This window comes from Chrysemys picta, chromosome 1 (assembly GCF_011386835.1).
Source record: "Chrysemys picta bellii isolate R12L10 chromosome 1, ASM1138683v2, whole genome shotgun sequence".
In the NCBI taxonomy this organism is placed as follows: Eukaryota; Metazoa; Chordata; order Testudines; family Emydidae; genus Chrysemys; species Chrysemys picta.
This window is the reverse complement of record NC_088791.1, coordinates 155,519,671-155,531,714: the sequence shown is the minus strand read 5'-3', so window position 1 is coordinate 155,531,714 and position 12,044 is coordinate 155,519,671. Positions and strand designations below refer to the sequence as shown.

At 40.8% G+C, this 12,044-nt stretch overlaps 1 protein-coding gene across 3 annotated transcripts in view; it reads right to left on the bottom strand.

The window, feature by feature from the left end:
- NME7 (NME/NM23 family member 7) overlaps positions 1–12,044 on the bottom strand; it is a 200,517-nt gene that overhangs the window by 42,832 nt on the left and 145,641 nt on the right. For all 3 annotated transcript variants that reach the window (XM_042852905.2, XM_065587289.1, XM_024099605.3), the window contains one exon: positions 1,359–1,466. In XM_042852905.2, coding sequence (XP_042708839.1) covers positions 1,359–1,466 — 108 coding nt within the window. The remainder of the gene's footprint in view (positions 1–1,358; positions 1,467–12,044) is intronic.

Sequence of the window (12,044 nt, the reverse complement as noted above, 5' to 3'; positions counted from 1 at the left end):
ATTTTTCCATTAGCATAACACCACCACCTCCCTGAATGACACTCGCTATGCTGAGAGAAGCATTCTTCCGGTATGGCTGTGCCTACACCAGGGGTTTTGCCAGCATAGCTATGCTGGCTGGGGTGTGTGGTTTTTTCACCTCCCCCGACCAACAGAGCGATGCTGACAAAACTCCGTAGTATAGACCTGGCTAGAACAATGCCTTAATCAACTCCCAGTGGATAGGTGTTGAAATCACAAAAAACACCACGACGATTGATTAAATGAATCATGGAGACTAAACTGTCTTCTCACCCCTGGAACTAGCCTTCACTAAAAAAATGAGGTAATGTTAGAATATGACCTTGAGTCATGTTAATCAACATGATATCATGTTAAAGCATGACTTTGTAATCTGTGCAGACAAGAACAAATTGTGTTTAAAATTGTGTCAGCTGGCCAAGTGTAAGCCCTACTGGATAAGTACTTTGCTACTTGCTGTATAAAACAAAATTCACCAAATAAATAAATCCAGCACAAAATTCACATGTACATAAACAGAAAAAGCTTTAATTCTCCTGCTATGCATGGTTGTATAGTTTGCTGTTTCATAGTGTTTGCTTTGGTTTCATACGTTGTCAGTTGTATTTTGTCTGAAGTGAGCTTTCTTTAATTCTAGCGTCTTAATTTTTATTGAATTTTAATGAAAATGTTAAAAGCCAAAACCAGACACTAATTACAGAATTAACATAAAGCACAGAATAGACCTATTGATACACATAATTACCCATGGATGTCTAAAACAAAGCTGATCACCAAGAGGAGTTTTTGCAACCTTATACACTTGTCACATTGCTAAACGTGCCTTCAGGATAGGTCCAGCCAATGAGAGGATTCTGATGATATAATGCTTCTGACATAGGTTCACTACTTTGTTCAGCAACACTCTGAGAAAGTTGTATGGGTGGAGTTCTCAAGCAACATCATGAACTAGAATTCTGCCTCCGGCTTGCTCGTGTAGTTGAATTAATTTCTCTCAATAAAGTCACCAGCTGTTTTATTTTTAACTTATCACTAGATTTCAGTACTGTTACTCCAAACACAACACATTTTAAATAGCTCCAGATAGGGCCGGCTCCAGGTTTTTTGCAGCTCCAAGCAACAAACAACAACAACAAAGCCGCAGTTCCGCCACTGAAGCAAAAACAAACAAAAAACAAAAAAAACCCAGAATGCCGCCCCTTGAAAAGAGCCACCCCAAGCACATGCTTGGAACGCTAGTGCCTAGAGCCGGCCCTGGCTCCAGAAATTGCTAGGTTTATTTTCTAATTTTAAAAAACCTGGCTATAAAAAGGGTGTGTGGATTTGCTGAACCTTACCTCCAAAAGTCCATCCTCTGGTAGATCTGTACAGTGGACAGCATTCTGAATCTTGTTTTTACCAAAGATGGCACGCAGGGTTCCAGGTCGGAGGTGACGGGCTATTTCCTATTGAATATATAAATATTAACACTGTGTGAACCTTACAGCTGTGTTACATCGTAGACCATACAAACAAATATCAAGTAAAGAATTAATTGTATGTTGATTAATATATGTATAGTATACCAAAAATGAAAATTAAGAGGTAAGTTCCAACTTGGACTTCATGTATGCATTGTGTGGCTGAAAAGCCATGACCAGGATAGGAACCAAAGGGTGAAAATAGTCTGACATGAATCTACTGTAATTCATAGATTCCAAGACCAGAAAGGACCATCTAATCTGACCTCCTGTATAACACAAGTTACAGAACATTCCAAAAATAATTCCTAAATCATTTCTTTTAGAAAAACCATCCAATCTTGATTCAAAAATTGTGACTGAGAACCCACCATGACCCAGTGGTGAATTACTCTCACTGTTAAAAAAATATTCCTTATTCCCAATCTGAATTTGCCTAGTTTCAACTTCCAACCACTGGGTCATATTATAACTTTCTCTGCTAGACTGAAGAGTACATTATTAAATATCTCTACCTAGGGAACAGATATTTAATAATGTACTCTTCAGTCTAGCAGAGAAAGGTATAACACGACCTAGGTAGGGAACAGATATTTAATAATGTACTCTTCAGTCTAGCAGAGAAAGGTATAACATGACCCAGTGGTTGGAAGTTGAAGCTAGACAAATTTCTAGATTATAATCAAATCACCCCTTAACCTTCTGTTTGTTAAGCTAAATAGACTGAGCTGTTTGAGTCTATCACTATGAAACCACCAGGGATTGTCAGCAGGGGTAGAACTCAGGACCTTCCACAATATATGCATAAGCACCTAACACTTGAACTAATGGAATTAGCTGTGCATATGTAGCAGGCTCTTATCCAGTACATGGACGAGTCACTAGAGATGAAACACGATCACACACACGTCGCACATGCAGAGTGCTACACTAGCTATCCTCCAACCTGAAGGAAGCAGATTTTCACTTTAAATTTGACATTGTCAAAACTGAGCTCCTGATCCACCCTCAAGCCCCTTCCTCTTTTCTCTGTCACTGTGGACACCACCATCTATTTTCCTCCTAATCATTCAGCCCCATAACCCCAGGCATCAACATATTTAGGCTATATCTAAATCTTGCCCTTTCTTCCTTCGTAACATTTCAAAGATCCACCTTTCCTCTCTGTCCACACCCCCAAATTGCTCATTCAGGCGCTCATCTCACATCATGACTCCTGCAACCTTGCCCCACTCTAGTCCATTCAAAGCATTGCTGCTGAGATCATCTATCTGTCCCATTGTTGTGACCATGTCAATCCCTCCAACCTCATACGAGTCCTGTCTCAAACATGCCAAATAAAAGTTTCTTGCCCTTACCTTCAAGGCCTCTCACAATGTAGCCCAGCTATACCTACCTGCTCTATTATCTTATTGTGTTGTCATTTGTCCCCTTTGCTCTGCCAACAATGCAGGATTGACCACCCACTTGTCTGCCTCTCCCACGAACACCTTTGAGCTTCCTTCCATTCCATCCCTTAGGCATGGAATATCTTCCCTGAAAAAGCCACCATAATGCCATTGCCCTGTCCTCCACCTTGATGACTACAGACCACCACCAGCTGAGAGGGGTCAGGTAGGTGATGAGCTGAGACTATTGCTACTGAACAGCTGATTTGTCTTAACAACAAAATATACACATACCAATCAACTGTGCACATAGCTAGTCTCTGAAAAAACGGGCTCATGCTACTCTTACCCTGGCTTTTCACACTCCAGTTTCATCCACCTGTTATGTCTTGTCTTAAACTAAGATTGAGGCAGGGATGGCATTCAGCACAACAAACCCCAGCCTGACTGAGGCCTGCACATACTTCTGTAATATGAATGGTAATTTAGTTAACATGTACCCATCTGAAAAGCAATTAAGCCGTATTATGGCTGGATTGAATCTGGCCCAAACCACTTTCTGATGAGAAGCTTCATTTCCCCATTGTTACTGTGTGTATGCCAGTGTTAGGTTATTGTTTACTTTGTAGTTACTGCTTTACTCTTTAGTTGTGGACACAGGAGAACACATGATGAAGACACTCTTAATCTCAATGGCATTTACAAGGTTTTGCTTCCTAGTAAAATCATGGGAGTAGTTGGGAGGTGGGAGGGGACATTGCCCTCCCCCCCCGCAAACTGCAAGCCATGGGCAGGTGCAGAATTTGCCCCTCTCCCCCCACACGGCCCCATTAGCCTGACTGGAGCTGCCCCCCCAAATAAAGAAGTCAAACTACACCTATGAGTAAAGTCCAAGAGATTCTCTTAAGAAATAAAAACCTCCTATACCAGATCATGTATTGGGATCGCCAATAACCTGAGACTGATGAGGGAACAAAAAATCACATGCGAGTTTACTGCATCTGCTTTGGACTTAAGTGAAGCCTGGCTTGAAATGACTGCTGCTCCCAGTTGGCAGAGAGCGATAACAATTTGGCTGCTAGAAGCTTGAAGAGAGCCCCAGGCTTTCTGTCTTTTCAAGTAAAGTTTAAAAAGACATTACAAATATTTCTGTAGCCATAAAATGTTAGCTACCACTTCAGCAAGAATTAGCTCAGAGGCAGACTTGAAAGTCAAAGTTTCATGTTCACACCTTTTCCCCTCCAGCTTATCTAAAATGCTGCTTCTAAAATCATTTTCCTCTCCCACTTTTCCAACACGTCCCTTCTTTCTCTGAATTCCTTCAGCACTTTCCCCTCACTTTTCTCATAAAATTCAATCTCCTTGTCCTCACTTTTACATCCCTACAGAGTCTTGCTGTAGCCTACATCTCAGCTCTCTTTTCTTCCTACTCCACTTCCCAAGTCATCCGTCCTTCTCCCATACTGCCTCTTATGCTTGGAAGTCTGTTTTTTCTTTAGCACCCTGAGACCTCCCAATCCTTCTCCAAACTTCCTCCAGGAAGCTTTCCACAGTGGTTGCTTGCAACACATCTCTCATCTCATCTCTCTCACAAACTCATGGCACCTATTGTACTAAGTCTAATTTTCCTGTGCCTGCATTAGATCATAGTTCACTGAGTCAAGTGTTGTGTCACCTTGTATGTTTAGTGTAAAATAAATAAAATAATAATAATACTTCTTGAGCAATCTAAATAGATTCCTATTGCCTTCAGTTAATATATGTGACCAGAGATAAGACAATTTGCACTAAGTAGCCAAATAAGGGACCAACAAAAAATCGGTTCCCTTTTAATTATTAGTTCTTTATTCTATTGCAGTAACACCGAAAAACCCACCTCTGGGATCAGTATACTAGGCACAGTATAAAGAACCAACACAAAAACAGTTGATCTTTAGTTAAACATTAAAAAAAAGTATTGGAAATCTTGAGGATACTTCCTCAGTGGTCATTTCAGACGGGGCATTGCCTGTAGAACGCAAGCTACAGCTACACTACAGAGCTTACAGCAGCAGGGCTGCACCGATACAGCTGTAGCGCTACTAGTGCAGACCTTCTAAGCCAACGCTAGAGAGTTCTCCCGTCAGCTTCGTTACTCCAGTTCCTGCAAGGGGCAGTAACTATGTTGGTGGGAGAAGCTCTCCCACCAACATAGCGCTGTCCACACCGGCGCTTATGTCGGTGTAAATTACATTGCTCAGGGGGGTGGATTATTCACACCCCTGTACAACATAGGTTATGCCAACATAAGCTGTAGCGTAGACATAGCCACAGTCCTTGGTGCAGATCTTAAGGTATATGCTTATTGCTTCCTATGTTTATTAATACATTTCTATTGCCTCTTTAGTACCAAGAGAGACACTCAAGTATATGGTCCTCTTCTATTTCTAATGAAGAAAACCAAAAAGCACTCTATTTATTCCAGTTCTCAGAGTTTATATTTTACACGCTATAAATGCCTATTTTCATATTCTCTCCATTATATACATATATGTCTTTTCACTGTGCAGGAGTAACCTTGCCCATGTGGAATAATTTGCAAATTCTATGGACTCATTTCTCCTAGATGAGACGGGACATTACGGAAGGCAGATTTTGCATTTTTCCTCTTGCCTTTAGTAGTGATAATTGTCAAAAACAGACTGAAAACAATAAACATCTTTATGATGAGATGGCTGGTTACTTTTGCTTCAACACTTCAGGTTAAATGGCTTTTTAGTTAAGAATGGAGGAAGTATTTTTTTTTAAATTCAGAATTGTAACAAGTGTCAGACAACGTGTTTCAGCCATAAATGCAGATTCCAAGTAGATTAAGCATTCAGTATAGATGAGCTAGCCCAATGTAGCCAGAAAGGCAGGTGGTTAAAAGGATTGTTAAACATGCATGTGTACTGTTATTTGTTGGGGACATGAGATGGTAGTTAAGTGTAATTCTAGAGGCAGCCACTGACATCAGGCACTTATATTTTCCTTCTCATTCAAGATCTGTATAAAGTGGTCTATCCGTAAAGGGTCCTTTTTTACAATAATCAGGCCATCATGTGGTTTCACTCCAGGTGAATGGTGGTTCCAATACCCTGGTGAATCGAGCACCAATTTGTTCAATGTCAATTTCAAGTTTACAGATAAGATGTGCAGAATTCAATTTGAATTTTTTTAAAAGGTTTGACAGATATAAGTGTTTATTTAAGCATTTTTTCTATTTTGATTGTTTTAAATTTTCACAGTTATAAGAAATTGGGGGGGTGGTCAGACAATTATTTAACATCAAGATTCAAAACATTAAAGCTTTATAACCATTAAAACACAAATTGCCAACATCATATGCAAAATATACAAAATAAACACCCGAAATCAAACGCTAAGAAGTTCTCAAGCAGCATTTATCCTACTATGTCTATCGGTCATTGATAGAAATAGTTGTCATTGGTTTGTATGTGTACGTTGAAATTAACATTTACCAACATTTATTAAAAAATCTAATCCTTCCAAGCCTACTTATAGATCTATTTTTTCGCTGCTTTGCCCCAATGATATGGAAATGTTTGCCCCTTCAAATTTGCCAGACACAATGACCCATGACTGCCTTTCACTGCCATGAGCTCCAGAATAGACTTTCTAGCTTTTGTAAAGTTTAAAAACCCAGGAGATCATCTCCTTGAAAAACAAGTGACTTCAATATCAATGGTGATTAAGTCCATCATGAAAAACACCATGCCCACAAATATGCCTGTCTTGATCTCTTTAAGAATGGCCCTACCTCAAGTGGCAACATCCTGACTTAGTTTCCAAATGATAATTTTTGACCATAGTCTTCATTGCTCTAGACAGCACTCCTTGTTGCCTCAAAAGTCTCAGCAAGGGATAGAATTAATTCGTGCATTATACTTCAGGTCAGACTAGATGACCACAGTGGTCTCTTTTGGCCTCATGATCTATGAAAGAGCTTGAAGTTCCTGTCATCTTCTGGGACTTAAATAGATCAACTTGAAATGTCTTTGAAAATAAGGTCACATTTTAAGATAAAGATAATCCTTTCCAAGTTGCAGAATACCAAGTTAATGGTTACGACTGATGCAGTGCACAACATCATGAGGAGTAGTTTGTCTGAATTTGGCCTGCATGCCATTTGAGCAGCCCATATCCACCTGTGCTTCTTCTAAATTCAGGTCAACCAGTTTTGAGATATGCTCATCTATTGTGATCACTATAATGCCTAAACTGGTTTTTATTCCACGGGGTTATATCATCTAAGTCTACGTAAGCAGAGCCTAAGGTTTCCCAATCTGCACAGATCTGACGTCAATTTAGCCATCAGCAACTATAAGCGATAAGGTTTCTGTTTGTATTCCTGAGATACTTCCCAAGGAGACGAATTTGTTGTCTTTATAAAGTCTTTCATTTGTTTGGGTGTTAGCGTAGTTGCTCCAAGATGCTTCAGCTTTGGCCTACCAGTTGAAGAGTATTTCAAAAATCCGAAAAACTGAAATCAGGCTCCATGTTAAACACTTGGTTCTCTTCCTCTATTTTATGAAGTAATTAGTAATAGGAGCTTCTTGTTGACAAAGTGACGCATTTTCTGTTCACATGCACTCCAAATGAGCAGCAGAGAGGTCAAATACATGTAGGGAATCAATACTAAAGGTCCAATACCCACTTCCAAGTCTTACCAGAAAACTTCCTGTGCTTTCTGAAAATTGCACTAAAAACTTTTAATTGTTTTGACATGTAGCCAACTGATATGTAGATTATCAGAAATTCTGGAATGAGAGTTTATATCTAAGTTCCTTATATTCTTTAGCATAACCTCTTGTCCCCTGCGTATTAAATTTACTTGGCTTTAGGCCCTCAGTATTGCTCTCCACTGAGTCAGGCTAATTTTTGTTAAGCCCCAAAACACCCAGCCAAGGTGGTTTGACATGTTCCAGACATTTTTCATTTTTTTTAAATCAACCAACTCTGTGCACATATAGTTGTGTGTTTAAAGCAGTGTGAGAGTCAAGGATTGATTTGCAAATGAAATTGCTTGGCCCAGGGAGCAGCAGCCAAGTATGCAATTGCAAGGCTGTAAAAAATGTATCAGATCGTGTTTGGCAGCAGTAGCAGCAAGTAATCAAACTGTAGTTTATTTTACTACAAAGTCTGCTCTGACTTGGTTGACAAATTCAACTACTGCTTGCCTTGCTAGTAAAAAAAAAAAAGACAGCGTTTGAACTCGGATTGAAGCCACGTCCCTTTTGCGAGCTATATTCGCCCACTTAAAATCAAACCATGCTCTGTATTGTAACCTCAGCAGCTGCTGCCTAAGCTTGCAAGTCTCTGAAAAATTGCTACACAGCCTATTCTCTTCAGCTCAGCCTCTTCTCTTTCCTCTTCCCTTAGGCAGTTCAATTCTCTTTGCTTCACTCCCACTGATTTCCTCTAGCCAACCTTCCCTCTGACTGGCAGCCTAATGGTGCTGCAGGCTTGATATCACTCAATCCGCCCACAGACTTCCTATTCTATGGGCAGGAAACTTGACACACTTACTAGCCCATACAGCATTTCTACTTGTCCTGGACTTTTCTGGTCTACACTTGAGCACAATGCTGGTGCCTAAATGACTTCTCACAGAAAGTTAGTCCATTGTATTATTTAGGAATGCATCTGCCATAAACAATGGCCAAATTCAGATCTGGAGTAAACAGGTGTAATTCTTATGCCAGTTTCTGGGCTAGATTCAGTGGTGATGTAAATGAAAAGTTACGTATGAGGTGTAAATTGGTCAGAAAATGGATGTAAATGGTAAAATAACTCAATGATTTGCAATTCAGTAGGTCTGCAAAACGTGTGTAAATTACACATTGACAGGTGGAAGGGGAGTGTGCAGCAAAGAGCAATTAATATGAGGGTGTAAGAAAAATAAGAGGTAGCCAAGCTTTGTGTACTCGCAGTCTTCAAAAAATAGATTAGTGGCTTTATTTGAGTTCCATTCCCAGATCTGTTTTGACTCAATGTATGACTGTAAGCAAGACAAGATGGGTGAGGTAATATCTTCTGTTGGTGAGAGAAAGAAGCTTTTGAGCTGACAAAGAGCTCTTCTTCAGGTCTGGGTCCTTGGATCTGACAAAGAGCTCTGTGTCAGCTCAAAAGCTTGTCTCTCTGACCAACAAAGTTGGTCCAATAAAAGATATTATCTCACCCACCTTGTCTCTCTAATATCCTAGGATCAACATGGCTACAACATTTCATACAAAGATGACTTTAAGCAAGTCACTTAAACTCTATCGGTGAAATCTGGCCCCAGTGAAGTCAGTGGTAGTTTTGCCATTTACTTCAATGGAACCAGGATTTCACCCTTTGTGTTTATTTATCTACCTGTAAAGACAAAGAGTGGGAGAAAAGAGCATCATCTCCATTTTCAGAGCGAGAACTGAGGCACAGGGAGATTAAGTAACTTGCCCAAGGTTACACAAGGATGTGTGACAAAACTGGAAAATGAGCCTAGATCTCCTAAATCCCTGCCCAGTTCCTCAACCGTCCTTGCTCTCTGAGTTAATGTTGCTTTAATTCCTGAGCAGATTTCAGATCGGGTGTCTGCCCAGTCCCCTCCCCAGCAAAGAGAGCCCCTCAATTCCATCTGGGTGTCTCCCAAAACCATTCCATCCAGAGTCTGCACAGAGGGGCTTCGTGTGGGCTTTCCCTCCCTTGCTCCCTATCACAATGCTGTTCTCTGCACTCAACCATTTCAGTTTTTAAAAAACAATCCAGTGTTTAGTTACTGTGCATTTTCTCAGACTATAAGTAAATGAAACTGCTAAAAATTCTGCTCAGGTTGCCTTGCAGTAGAAAGGAGAATGCGAGCATATGCTGAGCTGAGCAGTGAGAAACACCCTAAATTATTCATCGACAGCGTGTTTATTGAGTCACTCATTTCATATCCAGTTTTTTAAATGTCTTTGTTTAATTGATGGTTTCAGAGATAATGAGACTGATGCTACAGAGTGAAACCGGGTATTGCAGCTGCTCGTGCTTGCTGCTGTCAGCTACAGCAGAGGTGAAGGATGGAAAAACAGAGATCACCTGCTTCTTTCTGATACAGAAGGGTAGCTGGCTCAGCTTGGAACGTATTTTGGCCCTTCTAAGCCACTGACAATGTAACCTAAGCAGAAAAGACTGGAGAGATTCTCCGACAGCAGTAGTATGCATTTCTTGTGTTATTACAATGGCACAATATGTGATGTGGTATGCAAGCCCCACTAGGGAAACTCAGCCCATATGTACTCTGTCCCAATTCTTCCACTGGGAACAATCCCATCATGCCTTTAAATGATGCAAGCATATAGTCAGGTCACATGCAGTTGTCTAGGAAGCCAGCTTCAGTTTCCATGGAACCTGTGTAGATTGGTTTTAAATCACATTCCATATCCTAGCCAGTTCTTGTGGTTCCACTGCAGCTGGGCGTCCTATACAGAGTGGGTGAGCTTCCCCCTAGTGCAGTCTACAGTACGAGTGACAGTTCCTCACAGACCTGCCTCTTCGGGGTACTTCAAATCCACACTAATAAAGGGTATATGAAGAAGGCTGTGATCTGCAACTCCTCTTCTGCATGACTATCAACTGCTCTATCACCCACTCGTTACATTTTCAAACAAGCACCTTTGTGCTTTTTCCCATACTGCCCCTTACACTTGCGAGGTGCTCCGCAGAAACACCTGCAAAGCTACCTCATTGTCCTCCTTCAAATCCCTCTGTACAGCTCTTCTTTTCTGTGATGCTTGCAAAAAAAACTTGACAATGGCTAGGCTGCTGGTTGCAGAGACGACTGCCTATCATGCTGACAGTATTGTCTCATTGTTTACTTGTACTCTTGTCTGTCTGTATCCATCTGTTGTCTCTCGCTTATACTTTGATTGCAAGCTCTTTGGGGCTGGGACTGTTTTTTTGTTTTGTGTTTGTACAGCACCTAGCACAATGGGATCCTGGTCCATGGTTGGGGTGCTTAGAAGCTACACATAATAAATAATAACAGTCGACAACACTAAGCAAACAGTATTCCTCACTGGCAACAGACATTCTGAGTGTTAACTACAACTCAGCAGCTTACAGTAACCAGGGCACTGTTCTGGAACCCACTCCCACCCCCCAACAGATTCTGAGTAACACAAATGACAAACGTGAAAGGTGCTATATGCACCCGATCATACCACCCTCTACTCCTACTGATTTCAAGGGTGTTGGAAAATGCTCAATACATCCCAGCACTGAGCCCTATAAGAGCAAATTATTAGTAGTAAGTGACTGACAGAGATAAACCACTGAGGGCTTCCTGTATGAAACTTTTTGGGGGCAATCATAATTGACTCTTACCCACAGACATTGCTGACCCTTATTACAGATCTCCTGTAGCACTTATGGAAAGATAAGGCAGATAGCGCTAGTGTCCTAACAGAGTTCCAGTTTGGTTAATTACATTCTGCTTTCTTACATTCTCCTTGCAGTTTCAGCTAGATATTCCTCTTCACTTCCTGACCTAAACACCACAACAACACTGCACATCTACAGTGTTCCAACTCAGAGCAGGGAGCATTTCAGTGATGGATAAAGCCATTTCTGTTTGTAAACAAATTACAGAATCAGAAGATTGTGAGGTGCTTTGGAATCTATTTAGATGAAAGTTGCTATGTAAATGCAAGGTCATTGTGACCAGCCATCTATCTATCCTTAGCTGAGGAACTGAAGAGAAGGGAGACTGTAGTTCACTGCTACTGCAATATCTTTTCCCCTTCTAGACACTGTGACCTCAGCACTTCCCTTATCTTCTGAAAAACACTGCTCCCTTTCTCTGTGGGAGGACTGGTATCACAAGAGACTTCGTTTTGGTAAAATGCTCTCAGGGTTCGGGCTTTTAATCATTCAAAAAGTATCCCTGTTTCAACTCATAGAGCACAACCTCCCCATATGTCTCCAAAATTCAACAGAAGCCAAGCAAAGAAACAAACATCTTAGACAGAAATTAACCCAGATACCGAGTGCACTTCTAAAGCACATTCTATAAATGGATCTCACATAATGCTGTATAGACACTAATGAATTTAGCCTCAAAAACACCACTGATAGGCAGGGAAGTCTTATTTTACAGATGGGGAAATCTATG